Source organism: Cotesia glomerata, linkage group LG8, assembly GCF_020080835.1.
Source record: "Cotesia glomerata isolate CgM1 linkage group LG8, MPM_Cglom_v2.3, whole genome shotgun sequence".
Taxonomy (NCBI): Eukaryota; Metazoa; Arthropoda; class Insecta; order Hymenoptera; family Braconidae; genus Cotesia; species Cotesia glomerata.
Window position 1 is genome coordinate 1489185 of NC_058165.1, and position 20953 is coordinate 1510137.

Here is a 20953-nt window from a genome sequence, read left to right on the forward strand (position 1 = left end):
ATTTATTAATAAATTCTAAATTAAAGTTTATTAATAAGTTCTAAAAGTCACACTAATAACCATCCCTCAACAAACTAACCTCGAAATGTGCAATTAACATCACTTAAACGCATCAACAATCTCTTGTCTCCCTTCTAATAGCATTACCACACAGGTGGTCGCAACATACATTGAGAAGCCTTACACCAAAAGCCTCGCAAATGATTGCTTAACATGATGTTTTTAGTTCACTAGCGCAATTAACTCCACTAATACTCTAGTAAGTCCCTTTTAAATCAAAAAGAGAACGAAATTTTTCAATAAAATTGTTAGAATGTTGGACTATACTTGTATTACCGGTAACTTTCAAATATTTTAGACAAAAATTGTCCAGAGCTACTTCTGGATCTTTCCAATAGAACTAACTAATTTTACAATAGTTTAATTGGAATGTTTTTAAATTAGTGTGAGTGTTGGCCGTGCACAGCGCTAGACTCGCGAGTTTATGTAAATGCTGAAGGACATCAATAGTAGTTTACCTTGGATAGCGTAGAGGGAGAGTCGTCTGGCTACCAACTAAACAGTTCTGGGTTCGATTCCCGGACGACAAATTCCGATTTTTTTTTTTCGGTTACTGCAAAGTTACCAATCAGTCGAACCTCTTACCTTCTCCCTCCCTAAAATTTATTCAAAAAAAACCTTGTGTCAATTTTTACAATAGTTTAATTGTAAAGTTCACTAACACATCTTGTATAATTAGCTCTATAGTATTGGACTTTTTAAGTCTGTTGGTAGTGTTATTTGTTGAATAAAATTTACAATAGTAGATCGTAAAAATTATTAAATTACAAGTATAGTCCACCGGTACTATTTTATTTAATAAAAATTGCGATAGTAAAATATTAAAAATTCCTTCAATTTTTTTTCCGTGTACCATGTAAATATTTTACAGAATATTTACATGCATTGCACGGAAGAAAATTTCTACAAAATTTTCCAATAAAATTGTCGTAATGCTGGATTATACTTGTATTACCGGTAACTTTCAAATATTTTAGACGAGAATTGCCCAGTGCTGCCTCTGGATCTTTCCAATAGAACTAACTAATTTTACAATAGTTTAATTGGAATGTTTTTAAATTAGTGTGAGTGTTGGCCGTGCACAGCGCTAGACTTGCGAGTTTATGTAAATGCTGAAGGACATCAATAGTAGTTTACCTTGGATAGCGTAGAGGGAGAGTCGTCTGGCTACCAACTAAACAGTTCTGGGTTCGATTCCCGGACGACAAATTCCGATTTGTTTTTTTCGGTTACTGCAAAGTTACCAGTCCGTCGAGCCTCCTACCTTCTCCCTCTCTAAAATTTATTCAAAAAAAACCTTGTGTCAATTTTTACAATAGTTTAATTGTAAAGTTCACTAACACATCTTGTATAATTAGCTCTATAGTATTGGACTTTTTAAGTCTGTTGGTAGTGTTATTTGTTGAATAAAATTTACAATAGTAGATCGTAAAAATTATTAAATTACAAGTATAGTCCACCGTTATTTTTTTATTTAATAAAAATTACGATAGTAAAATACTAAAAATTCCTTCAATTTTCTTTCCGTGTAGTTTATCAAATGCCGAATCTCGGCATTTTTGGAGGGTGTATCAAAGGAGTTTAGGGTTGACATTAAGCGTCAGACGATTAATGTGTCTGTGATAATAAATAAAGTGAACGTTAAGTGCCTGTTAGTAGTTACTAGCATACAAGCTGTTGTAAGAAGTAAATTTATAGTGTAACACGACTTAGAATATCCTGAGGCTTCTTCATTTGTGTATTATTGTTGTCCGTGTATTTGATTGCTGGCAAACGAATAAACGCATTTCACGTTGCCAAGATCATTATCTGCATCAGTGTCGTCTCCTTTATTGCATGACTGATTTCCCATTCCCGAGGATTTTCTTCTACCGCTTTTTTGATTGCTTGTTTTATTGCTTTCTTCAGACGGCAAGGGCTTAAGTGAGTATAAAAGAATGTAAATTTAAATTTCTGACTAAATATGTCGATTTTTTTTAAGAAAAAATGGTTGTAGTTCTGCGGTTGCCGCTAGGTGGCGAATTTTAGCTTAAAGTTTTCGCTTACAGAAACTAATATTTTGAAATTAAATATATTACCACTAAAAAATGTTAATATTTGCTCCAGAAACTTAAAATCCTTTTTGGATCTTCGAGAATAGATATTTATTTATATTCAAAAAAGACGGAGTATGCAAATACTTAAAAATTTAAATAGTCGATTTAAAATTAGATATGCATTTAAATAAATAAGACTTTGCCAAAAAAGGCTACGGGAAAAATAAAAGATTATGAGTGAATCTTTTGTTATATAAAAGTTTCGTAGCTGAGACAGAGGACGATCGAAGTAAGACAATAAAATTCATGGAGAACAATTCTTAGCTTGGGTATCGGACGGCTGGACGAAAAAAAGGAAGCAATATTGAATAGAGTATTCCGAGGAGTAAGAGATTGTATAATAATTATTTTTTTCGAAACTTGGATAGTTCTTTCAATTTTATAATGATAACTAGCAACCTCGCAGTCGCTACGGACTTCCATGACTTGTAAAATATAAATTAATAAAATTTTGGTTTGTTAAATAATGAATTTTGTTAAATTGCACTGTACTTTCTTAAATATTGACGTTTTTAAAGATATAAGTTTATCCTAATGTTACACTCATCAAGAGCTTTCATTTGAGTACCCACATGGCATTTTTTATACATTTTATATATATGGTATTTGTGAAATATATAAATATATAAATATATAAAATATATAAAAAATTGATGTGGGTATTCAAATAAAAGGTCTCAATGAGTGTAACATTGGGATGAGCTTATATCTTTAAAAATATCTATAGTTTACAATATTCAAGGTAATTTCTTAAGTATTGATATTTTTAAAGAGATAAGCTCATTCCGATGTTACACTCATCAAGAGCTTTCATTTAAGTACCCACATGCATTTTTGATATATTTTTCATTTATACATATATATAATATATATAAATATAAGAAAAATTGATGTGGGTACTCAAATGAAAGGTCTTGATAAGCATAACATAGGGATGAGCTTATATCTTTAAAAATATCGATAGTTCACAAGATATCTGTTAAATTGCACTGTACTTGCTTAACTATTGACGTTTTTAAAGATATAAGCTCATCCCGATGTTACACTCATCAAAAGCTTTCATTTGAGTACCCACATGCATTTTTGATATATTTTTCATATATACAATATATACATATATATATATATAATATATATAAATATAAGAAAAATTTATGTGGGTACTCAAATGAAAGCTCTTGATGAGTGTAACATCGGGATGAGTTTATATCTTCAAAAACGTCAATATTTAAGAAAATACAGTGCAATTTAACAAAAGTCATTATTTAATAATGCAAAATTTTATTTGTTTATAATTCACAAGTTACGGCAGTCACATAGTGATTGCAAAGTTGCTAGTTTTTTTAATTTATTAAAAATGATTTTTGTGGTTGTGCAATTCCAAAAAAACTGAGGATTTCCTGATGAAATACGAGAGTCTAATTGTGAATAGCATCGGGATCCACATTATGACCCCACGGGGTCATAAACTTAAAATTAGCGTAATAGTCTCAGACGAGGTACTATGTATAGCTTTAAGGAGTGTTACTTAATTCTTAAGTACATAAAGTTTGCTGGTTATGACCGCCCAGACAATGGGCGTAAAACAAAGCCTATAATTTAAACCTTTGGGTCTCTTGTAGCCAATAAAGCATTCGTCGGCACGCGCTGATGACAATTACTATCCTATTATAATAATTATTAAGTATTTCGACCATTAAATACGTCTTTACTTGTTACATTTGTCATAATATGATTTTTCCTTTATTTTAATACGTTCAAAATTGATTTATTTTTTTGTCATTAAATTTTTTATGAAGAAAAAAATTTTTTTTAAGCTTAGAACAAAATTTTGCTTATTCTCTTAATAATATAAATAAATTTCATATTTTTATAAAAAATAATTCAATTTTATTCTCACTCTTAATTATAGTTCGCAAAAAAATCAATTAAAAATAAAACCCTGATAATAACAATCTAAAAAAGGTTTATAAAGACCACCCATCATCAAACCTCCAATTTCCGTGGATCTCGAAGGCCGTGTGGTCGTGATATATCGTCTCGGCGTGTCCTGGGGCCTTAAAGGGCCATACTGCTCAAAGCATGCAATATACAATACACAATATACAATAACATCGTAACCAGGCTCCCAAGAACAGCCACCAGGGTGATAATTAAGATGGACGGTGATTTGCCGATAGCGAGTCGAGGTTAGGTCCCCTCACGACTCACGAGTTCCGACAAAATAAACCGAGACCCACCTTCGTTTCAATTTTTTTTATTTTTAAAATTTTCCACTCTTTTCGCCGAACAATGCAGCGTCTCTCGTGGCTTCCTCTATTAATAAGCAGAGATTTATTATCGTTAACATCGCCATCTTATATCTTGGTAGCATTAAGGAGAACCAAGTACCCTCCTAGTTTAAAGAATGTCTATAAAAAAATAATGCGAAGAAATACTTTTGTTATCTTAAAATTAATTTTTAAATTAACTAATAACATTTTTGAGGAAATTTCCGAAAAATTTACACATTAAATAATTATTAACATTTAATTGGCTAATAAAAAATATAGCACTCTGATTTACTGGTATACACTTGACAACACAAAAAGAGTGTCTCTAACCTTAAAATTTTTTTATGTTTACTGTCTAACTCTTAAATTAATTCTATGAATTAATTCTTGAATTAATTCAATAGATTAATTCTTGAATTAATTCCTAAATTAATTCAATGAATTAATTCAATGGATTAATTCTTGAATTAATTTTTGAATTAATTCAATGAATTAATTCTGTGTTAATTCTTGAATTAATTCAATGAATTAATTCTGTTTTAATTCTTGAATTAATTCAATGAATTTGTTCTATGTATTAATTCTTGAATTAATTCAATGGATTAATTCCTGAATTAATTCCTAAATTAATTCAATGGATTAATACTTGAATTAATCACTAAATTAATTCAATGGATTAATACTTGAAGTAATTCCTAAATTAATTCAATGAATTACTTTAATGGATTAATTTTTGAATTAATTTTCGAATTAATTCATTGAATTAATTTTTGAATCAATTCTTGATTTAATTTTTAAATTAATTCATTGAATTAATTCATTAAGTTAATTCTTGAATTAATTCATTGAATTAATTCAATGAATTAATTCTTTAATTAATTTTCGAACGAATTCAATGAATTAATTCTTTAATTAATTCATGAATTATTTCTTGAATCAATTCTTGAATTAATTCAATGAAAATAAAATTTTTTTTAAATCGTTAATTGCATTAAATTCTTAATCAAATACACGGCTGTTGGAATCTCCATTTTACATGTAAAAATTACAATTTTCTAACCTAATTATTCAATTATATATCCCAGAAAAGTACTGTTTTTTAATTTTTTTATTAATTATTAGGCTACATAGATTGAATTTACAAATTTTCAGGAAGTTTTAAAAATTTGACTACTTCGCGTGGATCTTTTTAATAAAATAGATTTTTTTTTCAGAAAATTGGTTGATTTTCGCGCTAAGAGGCGTGCAATATTTGTATTAAATATCCATTGGTTGTGAATTGAATAGGTTTATTTATTACGTCGTGCGGAGGTTATAACGGATAAGAAAGCTACCGGCTGTAAGGGAAAGAGTGTGCTGTATATATGTATGAAGAGCTGGGTTGATTATGACATTTATCATGAACGTGAGGCCTTAGATGTCTTCAAGTCGATCGTGACTGAATATTTTAGGTTGCTTTTTTGTTGTTCATTTTCTCTCCGTCTTACTTGATTTTTTTTTTTTTTTTTTAATAAAAAATTTATGTGACGGATTAAGAATAAGGAGATTGGAAAGGAGAATTCATGTTTTTTTTAATGGTTAATCTTGTTTACTCAACGAATTGCCCTGTTTTAGTCTTAGAAATAGTAAGGAGAAATAACGCTTTGATTTCCTACGGGAAATTCTGGTGAATTTTAAATTATTAAAGAATTAAATTGAGTTTTGGGAAGTAGAGTGTATTTTTTTGTAAATTAAGAAATTTAAAATTTAAATTTTAAATTGATAAAAATCAAAATAATATCGTGGGATAAGATTGTTTCGTTAAATGACGCGGTTGATATTGATACGATCAATTTGTGGTGAAAAAAGTGAATCATAAGAGGCACTTAACCCCTAGAAAGGTGAATCGCGACAGTCGTGGGTAGATATTACCAGTGGTAGTGGAGAAAATACTTCTTCAAGCTCTTTATCACTTCAATACAACGGCAATACCCTATTAGACGGGCTGTAGAAGAGGATACTTCGAAGTAGAGAGTGCACGCTGGTCCATAAAGCGATAAATCGTGCTAAACTCACAGCTCGGTACAATGTGGTTCAACAGGCACTTAATGATGCGATGCCGGGACGAGCCCTCCAGCTTATATTTCTTCTCTATTTTTTCTTTTTATTATTATTATTATTTAACAAATAAAAATTAAGTATTTAGATTGCTTTAGAAAATTATTTCTAGATACGTAATTTAAAAAATGACCTCGTATCTTGGGAACTATTGACATTTTTTAAAATATAAGCTCATTCCGATGTTACACTCATCGAGACCTTTCATTTGAGTACCCACAAGACATTTCTTATATATTTTATATATTTATGTATATTATATATAGGTATGTATGAAAAATATATCAAAAATGCATGTTGGTACTCAAATGAAAGGTCTCGATGAATGCAAAGTCAAAACGAGTTTATATCTCAAAAAATGTCAGTAATTAAGGAATTACATTAAATTTTGTCAACTATTAACATTTTTTAAAATATAAGCTCATCCCGAAGTTACACTCTTCAAGACCTTTCATTTGGGTACCCACATCAATTTTTCATGTATTTTATATATTTATATATATGAATATATAAAAAATATATTAAAAATGCATGTTGGTACTCAAATGAAAGGTCTCGATGAATGCAACGTCAAAATGAGTTTATATCTCAAAAAATATCAATAATTAAGAAATGACATTGAATCTTGGGAATTATTGACATTTTTTAAAGTATAAGCTCATCCCGATATTAAACTCATCGAGACCTTTCATTTGAATACCCACATCAATTTTTCATATATTTTATATATTTATATATATTATATATATGTATATATGAAAAATATATCAAAAATGCATGTGGGTACTTAAATGAAAGCTCTTGGTGAGTGTACTATCGCGATGAACTTATATCTTTAAAATATATATTATATATATGTATATATGAAAAATATATGAAAAATTGATGTGGGTACTCAAATGAAATCTCTTGATGAGTGTAACATCAAGATGAGCTTATTTCTTTAAAAACTTCAATATTTAAGAAAATACAGTGTAATTTAACAAAATTCATTATTTAATAAAGCAAAATTTTATTTATTTATCGTTCACTACGGCAGTCACATAGTGACTGCAAGCTTGCTAGTTATAATTAATTAATTTTAGCTGGCAGTTCTAAGCAACTATGTAAAAAAATTAATTTTTAAATCTAGCTTAAAAATATCATTAAAATTTCTCGAGATTAATTAAGAATAAATTAAAATAAATCAACAATAACCGGAAGTAGTTAAATAATCTCTTTTAAAAAAATTAGTTATTACCCGTGCAATTAAAAAGAGCCACATAATAATGAATTTTTCGTAGCTCTTGCTCTCGATCTTTGATGTTAAAGCCTCGTTATCTCTTAATACAAGTTTATCATCACATAATTACACACATATACTTCGAGTCCTCGAAAAACTTACTCGTAATTCATAACCGGGTAAAATATTTCGTGCAATTAAGCCTAAATTTGCCGGATTCATGAAATTTATTTTCTTTTTTTTTGGAAATAAAATGCGTTCCATTAAAATTAAAGGAGAATCGAATGTGTATTGTGTACACGTTGTATTTGTAAGCAAAATGAGGTTTGTATGTATACATATATGTAAGTGAGTAATACACCGGAAATTTGTAGTTTCGAAGGCTTCGTTAATCATCGAATAACAAGCAAGCATATATCCTTTTCGACGAAATTCACATCCAGACGATATTGTGTATTATGTTTTACTTAATGACGTCTATTTAACATTTAAATTGAGATATTAACCGGATAATTTCATTGGTAATTTATTTATTACGTTTTTTATCGCTACCAATTATTTTCACATTTAAGGATATTATTATTTGTCGTTTATTTATTTTACTCGATGGGAATATTTGTTTCATTATTAATAAAAAATTTATTTTTTGTCTAAAAAAATTCTTTTTTAATTAAATAAAAAAAACAATTTTTAATAAAAATTACCAAATTGTTTATTTAAAATTATTTTTTTTCAAAATCTAGAAAATTTTTGTAATTTTTTACAAGTTGGGTCCACCATTTTTAATGTCATTTTTTTGAACAAAATTTTTTTTGAAAATTTTAATATTTTTTTTTTTTTTGAAAAATACATAAAAAAATAAATTAAAAAAAAAATTGATAGCAACAATTTTGACAAATTTTCAAAAAAATTATAAATTTTTTTGAAAATTGTAATATTCAACTTTTTTTATTTAATTTCTCGTTTTTTTTTAAAAAAAAAACGTATTTAAAAAAAAATATATATAGAAATTTTTTCCAATTTTTTAAGGAAAAAAACCTATTGAAATTTTTATTTTTAATTATTGTAAATAATTACCAAATTTTTTTTAACAATAAAATTTACCGTAAAGAAAATTTTTAATTTTTTAGCTAAAAAATAAAAAATTAATTTTTTGTCACTAAAAATGCCAATTTTTTTCTAGGTACACTGTTATTTTCTTGATAATAATTAGAGAAAATTTCCTTCCTTGTAATAATATATAAAATTATCCATGTGCCTATTTGTAATAATTTGCTACTTATTACATATATTACTCATATGTGTGTCATTATTGACGTTGTTTATTTTTTATTGTACAAATATACGTAATAAGATATTTGTACAGTATTATATTTTAATAATATACCTCAAGGTATTTTCTATAAAATAGATACATACTTTCACATAAAAAAAAAATTTTTATATATCATTAATTATTTAGAAACATAAAAGGAAATATATCGCAACATATTTTTTTTCAGTTACTTTGTAATAATTTTTTGTTTATTTTTAAAAAAAAGAGTTCAATTACTCTAACGAAATTTTCACGAGATTGAATAATCCCACGAGCGAAGGATACTTTGATAGCGAACACCATTTCCAAATTAAAAACCGACTTTATACGTAATAAACATAAAACTATCCGGCTATTATTCATTTTTTTCTCTCTGCTTACTTTGCTTCCGTTCATGCATAATTATTCGGTGTCAAAATGTCACGGGTAATTTTTATGATAACGAAAAAGGTATTTAGAGACAGATATTGTATCAAGCTTGTTGTTCATTCAGAAGCTGGATGATTGAAGTACGAATTTTTTTTTTTAATAATAATAAATATGAAACACAATGTAACTCGATTTCATATTGCGAATATTATTTAATTCTTTTGTTTCAAAATTTTTAATTTAAAAATTAATTAAAATTAATATTTTACGAATTTGGATATTTTTATAGTGACTAAGGTAAAAGCCCCAATTATTGACGCTATAAGAGACAAAGTTATGATTTCATTTTTTTTAAGCAATCAAATATAAATATCGATGAATTTTGTTTGTGGTAATGTCTTCAGTAATGTTTTAACTAATCAATTTCTTTTTTTAAAATGATAATCAGTGATATTTACTAATTAATTTTAAATAATTAAATATATGATCTGGATACACCAATTATTGACGGGTTAAAAAACTGATTGATCTAATTATTGACGTACCGTAACCCCAATTATTGACGCCCCTACTGCACATGCGTCGAATCATTTGGTTATATTGTTATTTATCAAAAACTTCACGGTGAGAAATTTCCATTATTTTTTATTCTGCATGGATTTTAGATATTACAATGGTGCATATTACTAGTGAACCTTATTGACTCAGAATAAAATTTTACAATGGCCCATAGTAATTTCCGAAACAAATAAAATCGGACATAGTAAATGGTAGAAATTGAAATGTACCATAGTAAAATGAAATATGCAATAATTTAAATTTCCGAATGTACTATAGCAAAAAAAAATAAGAAAACGTTTGTAAAAAATAAAAAATTTTAGAGTAAAAAATGTTTTTAGCAATCAAAAAAAATATCAAACCAAACAAGATTTTTTTTGTTTGCAATAATTTTTACAAATATTTTTTAAAATATAGTTTTTTTTATTTTTTTTTTCATTTTTAACAATGAACGTAGGATTTATTTTGGCAGTTAATTTTATTATGAATAATTATAAACACAATATATAACTTTTAAATTATTTTTTATTATTATTAGAAGTGTCGGTTACAGGTTAACCATCAAATGTTTGTTTTCATTTTAATTTTTCACGGTAAATTATTAAATATTTTATTATTTATGAATCTTACAAATTTTACTATCTTTACAAAGTGGTAATCCTACCGATGGATACACCCTCAGTCGCGGCCCTACTTACCCCTAATCCCGTTTAGGGTGCTTGGAAAGCAACCCTTTCCGGCTACACTTACCCTTAATCCCGTTTGGGTGCTTGGAAAGCAACCCTTTCAGGCCTACTTACCCCTAATCCCGTTTGGGTGCTTGGAAAGCAACCCTTTCCGGCTACGCGGTGGCCAAATTTCCCCCACATGGTCAAGTCAGCACTTTCATCCGGTCGGTTCACGATACTTACCTGGGCCTTGGTCAGACTCCAGGTAGAGTATCATCCTCTGGAATTACTTGGTGAAGAGTATTCGACCGAGTAATTCTCCCGAGAAAGAATTGCTTGCTTTATCGAGCCAAATTTTGGCGTTTATCATTTTTCCCCCAACTCTTTTGTAACGAACCGGAAGGGTCGTTTTAGACACCTGTCCGGTGTCCGCGAACTAGCATTCAAAAATAAATATTTATTATTTTAATCGTAATTTCCTTCATTCTCTATCCATTCGTCTCGCCAAATTCTAAGTTTTTATTTTCGAAACTTAATTCTTTATTATTTTAATCGTAATTTCCTTCATTCTCTATCCATTCGTTTCGTCAAATTCACAATTCTTTATTATTTTAATCGCAATTTCTTTCATTATATATCCATTCGTAGATTTTCCATACTAAATTGTCCTCGGGACTTAGAATAATTTTGCCAGTCTTTTAATTTCTTTTACAATTTAATCATACCTTCGGTAATAATAATATAAAATTACAAAAATTAAATAATAATCGCCGCACTAATAACAATAATTGTTTCTATTAATTTTCAAATAATTAACTAAAATACTCAAATATAAAAAGGAAAATCTGCGTCATAAGTACCTTAATCAAACAAACTAAATATTTTTTATTTTTCAGATCATCTAACTTTCATTTATATAATTTAATAATTAATAATTTATTTATTTAGTTGCCGAAATGGTCGATAAAAAAAATGAAAAATTATTGTATAGTCACTATAAAAATATCCAAAATTCTTCAAATATTAATTTTAGCAAAAATTACTTTTTAAAATGAATTATAAATAATTAAATTCTGAATTGTTAATTTTTGATTTTATAAAACAAAATTTAAACTTGCGACATTTCTATGCGAGAATTCTACAAGAGTATTTTAAATATAATTTCTGTCACTTGGGCCTTATTACCCTCAAGTACCTTAATCAAACAAACTAAATATTTTTTATTTTTCAGATCATCTAACATTCATTTATATAATTTAAAAATTAATAATTTATTTATTTAGTTGCCGATATGGTCAATAAAAAAATGAAAAATTTGTCGGCACCTTGTAGAACTTAATTAAAAATATTTTTTTTTCCAAATTTTTAACAAAATCAAAACTATTGCAATAAATCACAAGAAACTTATTTACCTTTCTTGATTTAATAATAAAATAACAATAACAAACAGTGCATGGTTATTAAGCATTTAGCCATTGACCACACACATAAATCGTAATTCTTTATCCAGAAAGGGGTTGGTCACAACTGTCGACGGTTCATTAAAAAGTAAAGATAATTATAATAACATGAAATAACAACATGCCAATGTTAAGAGTATCTATACTGTATACTATGTTAGTGAGTTTAATATATTATATACATACATTCTACTGTAGACCGGCAGTATATACAGTACACCCAGAAAGTATGTGATAGATCGCGTGACACTTGTGCTTATAGTGTGCCAACAACGACCCCCAGCGTATCGTGATATTTCATTTCATTGCACGACATCATACTCTGAGCTTCGAGCTTAACTTGTTGGCTTATTCCCCAGTCACTATATTATACATAAATATGTGCTATACGGCATTACAACTGTTAGAATGTCTTTAATATTAACCGGGAGTATAAATTTAAGAGAATTTAACACTACTTAGTCTTTTTGCTCAAGAGATTAAAATATACCACACTTATTTTAACTTATTTTTTATCCCTATTGTTTATTAATCCTCCCCTTCCGTCGCTTCTCCGCTTTCACCTCGTTTCTTATTTTAGCGGCTCATTTACATTCCTGAGACATTCATTTGATAACAAACGGACATTTATTTCCTTTTTTTTTTCTCCAATTATGATTACTCTTAATCTAATGCTCTAAATTCTTAAGAAGGTTGTTTTTTTTTTTTTTTTTTTTTTTAATTCGTACTATTAAACTAATGAGACCTTTTTCTTTAAGAAATTTTTTATAAGTAAGCCTTAATAAGTATTTTTAGTAAGAAATTGTGAATATAAGTTTTAAATTTTGAGGATAATTGAAAAATAGTTCCGTGGCGGCCGCTAGGTGACGAAAAGTAGCTCAGTATTTTCGCTTGCAGAGTGGTAAGTCAAAAAGATATATTTAAAGAGCGTATTTTTTTTAAGGAGATCCAAGTACCCTTCTAGTGTAAAGAATGTCTAAAAAAGTAATACGCAGAAATACATTTTTTATCTTAAAATTAATTAATAACATTTGTTGAGGAAATTTCCGATAAATTTACTCATTAAATAATTATTAACATTTAATTGACTAATAAAACAATATAGCACTCTGAATTACCGGCATACACTTGACAACACAAAAAGAGTGTCCCTAACCTTCAAATTTATTTATGTTTACTGTCTAACTCTTGAATTAATTCAATGAATTAATTATTTAATTAATTCAATGAATGAATTTTTGAATTAATTCAATGAATTAATTTTTGGATTAATTCTATGAATTAATTTTTGAATTAATTCTAGCAATTAATTTTTGAATTAATTATTGAATTAATTCTTGAAGTAATTCTTGAATTAAATCATGAACTAATTCTTGAATTGATTCAATGAATTAATTCTTGAATTAATTCAATGAATTAATTTTTGAATTAATTCTATGATTTAATTTTTGAATTAATTCTATGAATTAATTATTGAATTAATTATTGAATTAATTCTTGAAGTAATTCTTGAATTTATTCTTGAAGTAATTCTTGAATTAATTCTTGAATTAAATCATGAATTAATTCTTGAATTAAATCATGAATTAATTCTTGAATTGATTCAATGAATTAATTCTTGAATTGATTCAATGAATTAATTCTTGAATTGGTTCAATGAATTAATTCTTGAATTAATTGTATGAATTAATTATTGAATTAATTCTTGAAGTAATTCTTGAATTAATTCTTGAAGTAATTCAATGAAAATAAAATTTCGTTATAATCGTTAATTGCATTCAATTCTAAACCAAATACACGGCTGGTGGAATCTACATTTTACAGGTAAAAATTACAATTTTCAAAGCTAATTATTTGATTAAACCCCGAAAACCTACTATTATAATTTTTTTATTAATTATTCACGTAGATTGAATTTACAATCTTTCAGGAAATTTTAAAAATTTGATTACTTTGCGTGGATCTTCTTAAGAAATTTTTTATTAGTAAGTCTTAATAAGTATTTTAATCAAGCAATCATAAATATAAATTTTAAATTTTGTACCTTATTTAAAAATTCGGAAAAATAGTTCCACTACTGCCGCTAGGTGGCGAAAAGTAGCTCAAAATTTTCACTTGTAGAGTGATAGATCGAAAGGATATATCTAAAAAACTACATTTTCTTTAATTAATTATAAAAATTATCAAATAATAATAATTTGTTATTATTTAATTAATGATTATTATTTAATAATGATTAAATAATTATTAATAATAATTTAATTTAATTTAAAGTCAAATTTTTAATTCAAAAAAATTTTAATGTGTATTTATTTTACAAAGCTTTATTAATTATTATTCTTACTATTAAAATAGTTATTTTATAAGGGTAGTATGTTAATAAAAAGTGGCATCTGTAAACATTTGAACAAAGAATGTTTTAGGGCAACCTTATTTATAATAAGCATATGAAAGAAAAAACTAAAGATTTGAGTCTTTTAGTACGCTTGCAAGCACTTCCTTCCTGGATTAGTTACCACAGACATGATAATCCCTGTCTGTCGTAAGTCTTGTATGACAAAAACCCTGTCTATTTCTAATTCTAAATCCCTCTCTGTGATGCAACTTGACAATAAAATAAAAACGTCAGCTGTTTTTTTTTAAGAATATATTTTTGGTTAATATAAATGAGTAGATTAAAGATAAATAATATAAATATATAATACCGTATTTTTGGTTTAATATTTTTAGAGTCAGATTAGTTATTATTATTTTTAATGAGGACATTATTGGCTTGCGCCATGATACCAAAATTACCTCTTTATCTTTTCTCTCTTTCTACATTAGTTATAACGATGTAATTACAACAATGTGGGCTTACAATTCTGCGATATTACACAACTAGACCGCGGATATTTCCCCCAAGATGATAATTTCGGAAAATAGAGGACTGGTGGTCGATTATTATCCGCAGTACAATTCACAATATCATCTCTAATGTACACAATCACTAATTGTATACAAACAACATTGTAAATAGTCGGAGTCTAACTGTCGCATAGTATGGTACATGGGTAATGAGCTGGTTATCAATTCCAATCATCCATCACATATTTCCGGATTGTTATTTACTGTTATTGTCCATTGGTAATTTCTTTAATGAATTAATTGTACCATCAAATTAACTATTGACATTACTATCATTCATTAGTTATCTAAAATTATACGCTTCTTTAGTTTTGCAATATTGAATTGCCGTATTAATTAATAATAGTAATAGTATTTTTGAATTAATAATTTATAATATTATGAAAAAATTATTTCAATAAAAATTCTTACAATGTTAAATTTGGTATCGTTTGAAAAGTCTTGACCTGGAGTTGTGCCTTTTCAAGGTTTCATATCATTCTCACTGATAATCAATTTATGATGATAAGTATTTAGGTTGCATTCGAAAATGCTCTATCTCTAGATACATAATTAAGAAATGACCTTGTATCTCGTAAACTATTGACATTTTTAAAGATATAAGTTCATATTGATGTTACACTCATCGAGACCTTTCATTTAAGTACCCACATCAATTTTTCATATATTTATATATATTATATATATGTATATAGGAAAAATATATCAAAAATGCATGTGGGTATTTAAATAAAAGTTCTCGATGAGTGTAACATCAGAATGAGTTTATATCTCAAAAAATGACAATAATTTAGAAATGACCTTTATCTTATCAACTATTGACATTTTTAAAGATATAAGCTCATCTCGATGTTACACTTATCGAGACCTTTCATTTAAGTACCCACATCAATTTTTCATATATTTATATATATTATATATATGTATATATGAAAAATATATCAAAAATGCATGTGGGTACTCAAATGAAAGGTCTCGATGAGTGTAACATCAGAATGAGTTTATATCTTAAAAGATGTCAATAAATTATAAATGACCTTGTATCTTGTGAACTATTGACATTTTTAAAAATATAAGTTCATCTCGATGTTACACTGATCGAGACCTTTTATTTGAGTACCCACATCAATTTTTCATATATTTTATATATTTATATATATTATATATAGGTATGTATGAAAAATATATCAAAAATGCATGTTGGTACTCAAATGAAAGGTCTCGATGAATGCAAAGTCAAAACGAGTTTATATCTCAAAAAATGTCAGTAATTAAGGAATTACATTAAATTTTGTCAACTATTAACATTTTTTAAAATATAAGCTCATCCCGAAGTTACACTCTTCAAGACCTTTCATTTAAGTACCCACATCAATTTTTCATATATTTTATATATTTATATATATGAATATATAAAAAATATATGAAAAATGCATGTTGGTACTCAAATGAAAGCTCTTGATGAGTGTAACTTCAGGATGAGCTTATATCTTTAAAAACGTCAATAGTAAAAAAAGTACAGTGCAATTTAACAAAAAGTCATTATTTTATAAAGCAAATTTTCTTTATTTATTAACAATATCTTAAAAAACATTTTTTATTTTTATCAAAAAAAATGACTAAAAACTCAATTAATTTATAATCAGTTTAATTAAAAGTTTAAATATTTTATTGTTGACTTAGTTCCAGCAATAATTCTTGATCGATCATCAACCTCATCAATATTAAGAGAGATAATTGGATCATCGATATTCTCAATTCGAAGTCTTCTAATAAAAACAAGACGACTTATATTTTGATCCTGATAATAGTCGAAATTTACAACCAATATCGTTCCTGATTACAAAAAAATAAATTGTGATTATTTTTTTGTGAATATCGCCTGTTTAAAATCATGTTAAAGCATCAATTATTGCCTACTTTTGATCATTTTTAAAATTGTAGTTAGGAAAGCAATTTCTTAAATATTTAATTAATGCAAAGTGTCAATATTTGGTCCCTTAACAGTTAATAAAAAATTATATACTGTACCATTATCTAAACCAGCTAGGATAATATTGCAATGCATTGTAAGAGAGGTGATAACTCTTTTGCAATTTAGATGACGCAAGTAGTGGGAAAAATCATTGGAAATTTTGTACTCGCAAGATAACCACAAGTGTGTACCTATTTTTTAATAATTATAATTATTGTTATTTTTATAGATTGATTTATAATTACAATAAATTTACATGAATTAAAATTGACTTGTTTTTGGCAATGAAAAATTAATTTGAAGAATTTTTTAAGAACTAATAATAATAAACGAATTAAAAAATAGATATTGTTATTACCGTTAGCTATAACCATAACATCACTATGCGGTATGTAGCAATAAAAAGGGGTTCTTGTGTTAGAATCATCCAGGGTGATTAATGTGAAATTATAAATTTCGTAAGTTGACTGCGCCGATTTCGGAACTTTAATCCTCATTTTTAATACTATTTTTTCCTTAAGGGACGCTAGTATGAGCTAAAAACAATCAATGTTTTCGATAACCAATTATCCAATCTTCAAACATATATATTAATTAATTTTTAAGGATTTACTTACATTGTCGGCGTCACCAAACATGCCAATAATTGTATATTCATTCAAATTTATATTACTTGGCAGCCCTGTAATTTCTTTCGTGTCTCCATTAATAGGGTGGTATGGAGAACCAAGCGAACGGATGTGTTTTTTTAGGTGTGTAAAATCGTCTTGGACAGATATCAAAACATCATTGTCAGTGCTGTAAAAAATTATTAGCTGACTGAAAGATAGATATTTATTCTAGTAAATATTTTTTAACTATCAATAAATACTTATTAACTATTAATAAATATACTTTCCTCCCAAATAAATATTTATTGAATGTTGAAAAATATTTATTAAAATTTAATGAATTAAGTAATTGTCTTCAAATAAATAAAATTATTAATAGTTAATAAATCCTTCTATTAGTGTAGTTATACGGACAATATTTTAATAAATATTTTTCTGTTATCGTGTTAAACAAAAAATTATTAGCTGACTGAAAGGTAATTACGGACAATGTCTCGGATAGCTTAACTGTCCGAGCCCGAAGCGCGTAACCAAAAGATCCGGGTTCGATTCCCGGTCCGGGCTGTCCGAATTATTTTTTCAGTTGCCGAAAAATTCCCACTGAGTGGTCCCCCCTTTTCCTTTATCCTTTCTTCTCTCCTTTCCCAAAATTTTTCGTTCAATGACTAATTAGCTACCAAATGTATATGATTAACTCTCGAAGGATAATTGAGTTAGAGTAACTTAAAATGTAGAGCTAGACATACTGAGTTAAAGTTAATCAAGATGACTATTATGCCGATATTTAACTAAAAATATTTTAAGTAACTATGTTATTAAGGTACAATATAATAAATTATTTTAGGTATAAGAACTTTAATTAAATAGTGGCGATGGTAACTAACTAGATTTTCCTAGTTCATAGAACCAACATTTTTTTTCTCTCAGTAAATTTTCATGATAATCAATTAAAAAAGCCTCTTTAGAGAAGATGATTGAAAAAATTTTCCGGTCTCTTAAGTCCATACAAAACTTTAATTACGATAAATCTAAGACTGAAAGCTCACTATACAGAAATATCCAATACCAATAACACCTTCGTTACTAAAAACTTTTTTTTCCCCTTTTTTATCACAGCACGCTCATAAGTTAACATACAATAAATATTTTAATGAATTCTTTATATCTTGCATTAATACTGTCACTGTCAGAGCTGTAATGGATAAATTTATAAAAAGAATTACCATAAAATATTTTCAAATGCTTCGCTATTGCTCATCCACAAAGTCATAGTATGTTTTCCAAAATACAAGTATCCATTATCCAATAGTACATACAGAAGAATACCACCGTTCTTAGCATTCCAAAAACCTATTTCTTCCACTGTAAAGTCTTCTTGAACCACCGGTTTAATCAATCGATATTTTTTTACCTTGCCTTTAGTAAAAATTACAACATCAATAAATTTATCATCAACATTTATAGCTAAATGTCCCGCTGAAACAAAACAATAATTATTAAATATAATTACGATACATATTACAAGTTACAATAATAACAATAGCTGCAAAAAAATATAAAACTTACCAAAGCTTGCAACAAAAAAGAAATTTTCACCATAATTGGCATTGTGCAAATCCCGCCAAGAAGAATTCAAGGATCTAGAAATATTTCTCCATTTTCTGTAATGAATGTACATTTTTTTCCAGTTATATTGATTGACAAGAACCAAATCAAGGACATCATCTTCTTTTAAAGAAGGAAATAAATTTCTCTTTAACTTAGCAAGCCAGGGAACTATTTCGCGATTATAACAAAGTTTCTTCCAAAATCTTTCAGAATTTAATTTTTCACTTATAATTGAATTAAATAACTTGCTTACGGTACGGAGCTTTAATAAATTTGTCGAAACCTTCATGGGTTTAATAATCAACTTCAAAATATGTTCTAAACTCCTTTTTCTTTGTTTGGCATCAACATTCCTTCTTCTTGGTTCCATTTTATTGAGTTGCGTGTTAATACTTTGAAAAATATATTGAAACTGAATTTGTCGGGATTAATCATATTTATATCGATGCAGGAAGTTCTAGAGAGACATTATTGTTTTTATTGCAGTATATTAAAGCAATTTATTTAAATAGTTTAATATTTATAAAATTAATCCGATAATTAAGACAATTATATTTGTTTGTACACGGAAGAAAATTTCTACGAAATTTTCAATAAAACTATCGTAATATTGGACTATACTTGTATTACCGGTAACTTTTAAATATGTTAGACGAAAATTGTCCAGTGCTACCTCTGGATCTTTCCAACAGAACTAACTAATTTTACAATAGCTTAATTGGAATGTTTTTAAATTAGTGTGAGTGTTGGCTGTGCACAGCGCTAGACTCCGAGTTTATGTAAATACTGAAGGACATCAATAGTAGTTTACCTCGGATAGCGTAGAGGGAGAGTCGTCTGGCTACCAACTAAACAGTTCTGGGTTCGATTCCCGGACGATAAATTCCGATTTGTTTTTTTTCGGTTACTGCAAAGTTACCAGTCCGTCGAACCTCCTACCTTCTCCCTCCCTAAAATTTATTTAAAAAAAAAACCTTGTGTCAATTTTTACAATAGTTTAATTGTAAAGTTCACTAACACATCTTATATAATTAGCTCTATAGTATTGGACTTTTTAAGTCTGTTAGTAGTCTTATTTGTTGAATAAAATTTACAATAGTAGATCGTAAAAATTATTAAATTTCAAGTATAGTCCACCGTTACTATTTTATTTTATAAAAATTACCATAGTAAAATGGTAAAAATTCCTTCTATTTTTTTCCGTGTACCATGTAAATATTTTACAGAATATTTACATGCAATTCACGGAAGAAAATTTCTACGAAATTTTCAATAAACTATTGTAATGTTGGACTATACTTGTATTACCGGTAACTTTCAAATATTTTAGACGAAAATTGTCCAGCGCTGCCTCTGGATCTTTCCAATAGAACTAACTAATTTTACAATAGTTTAATTGTAATGTTTTTAAATAAGTGTGAGTGTTGGCCGTGCACAGTGCTAGACTCCGAGTTTATGTAAATGCTGAAGGACATCAATAGTAGTTTACCTCGGATAGCGTAGAGGGAGAGTCGTCTGGCTACCAACTAAACAGTTCTGGGTTCGATTCCCGGACGATAAATTCCGATTTGTTTTTTTCGGTTACTGCAAAGTTACCAGTCTGTCGAACCTCCTACCTTCTCCCTCTCTAAAATTTATTCAAAAAAAACCTTGTGTCAATTTTTACAATAGTTTAATTGTAAAGTTCACTAACACATCTTGTATAATTAGCTCTATAGTATTGGACTCTTTAAG

The 20953-nt window shown here is 27.5% G+C and overlaps 1 protein-coding gene across 2 annotated transcripts; it reads right to left on the bottom strand.

Annotated features, from left to right (window-relative positions):
• Positions 1–1538: 1538 nt before the first annotated feature.
• On the bottom strand, positions 1539–19638 carry LOC123270653. 2 transcript variants are annotated; one of them, XM_044736792.1, is made up of 6 exons: positions 19178–19638; positions 18835–19087; positions 17618–17798; positions 17359–17536; positions 17057–17191; positions 1539–1978 (listed from the first exon to the last, which is right to left on the bottom strand). In XM_044736792.1, exons 1-6 carry the CDS (start codon positions 19587–19589, stop codon positions 1965–1967), a joined length of 1173 nt encoding a protein of 390 aa, XP_044592727.1. In that variant the 5' UTR covers positions 19590–19638; the 3' UTR covers positions 1539–1964. The 2 variants fall into 2 exon arrangements, with proteins under 2 accessions (XP_044592727.1, XP_044592726.1); XM_044736791.1 differs by lacking the exon at positions 1539–1978 and adding an exon at positions 16663–16861.
• Between the last annotated feature and the right edge of the window lie 1315 nt (positions 19639–20953).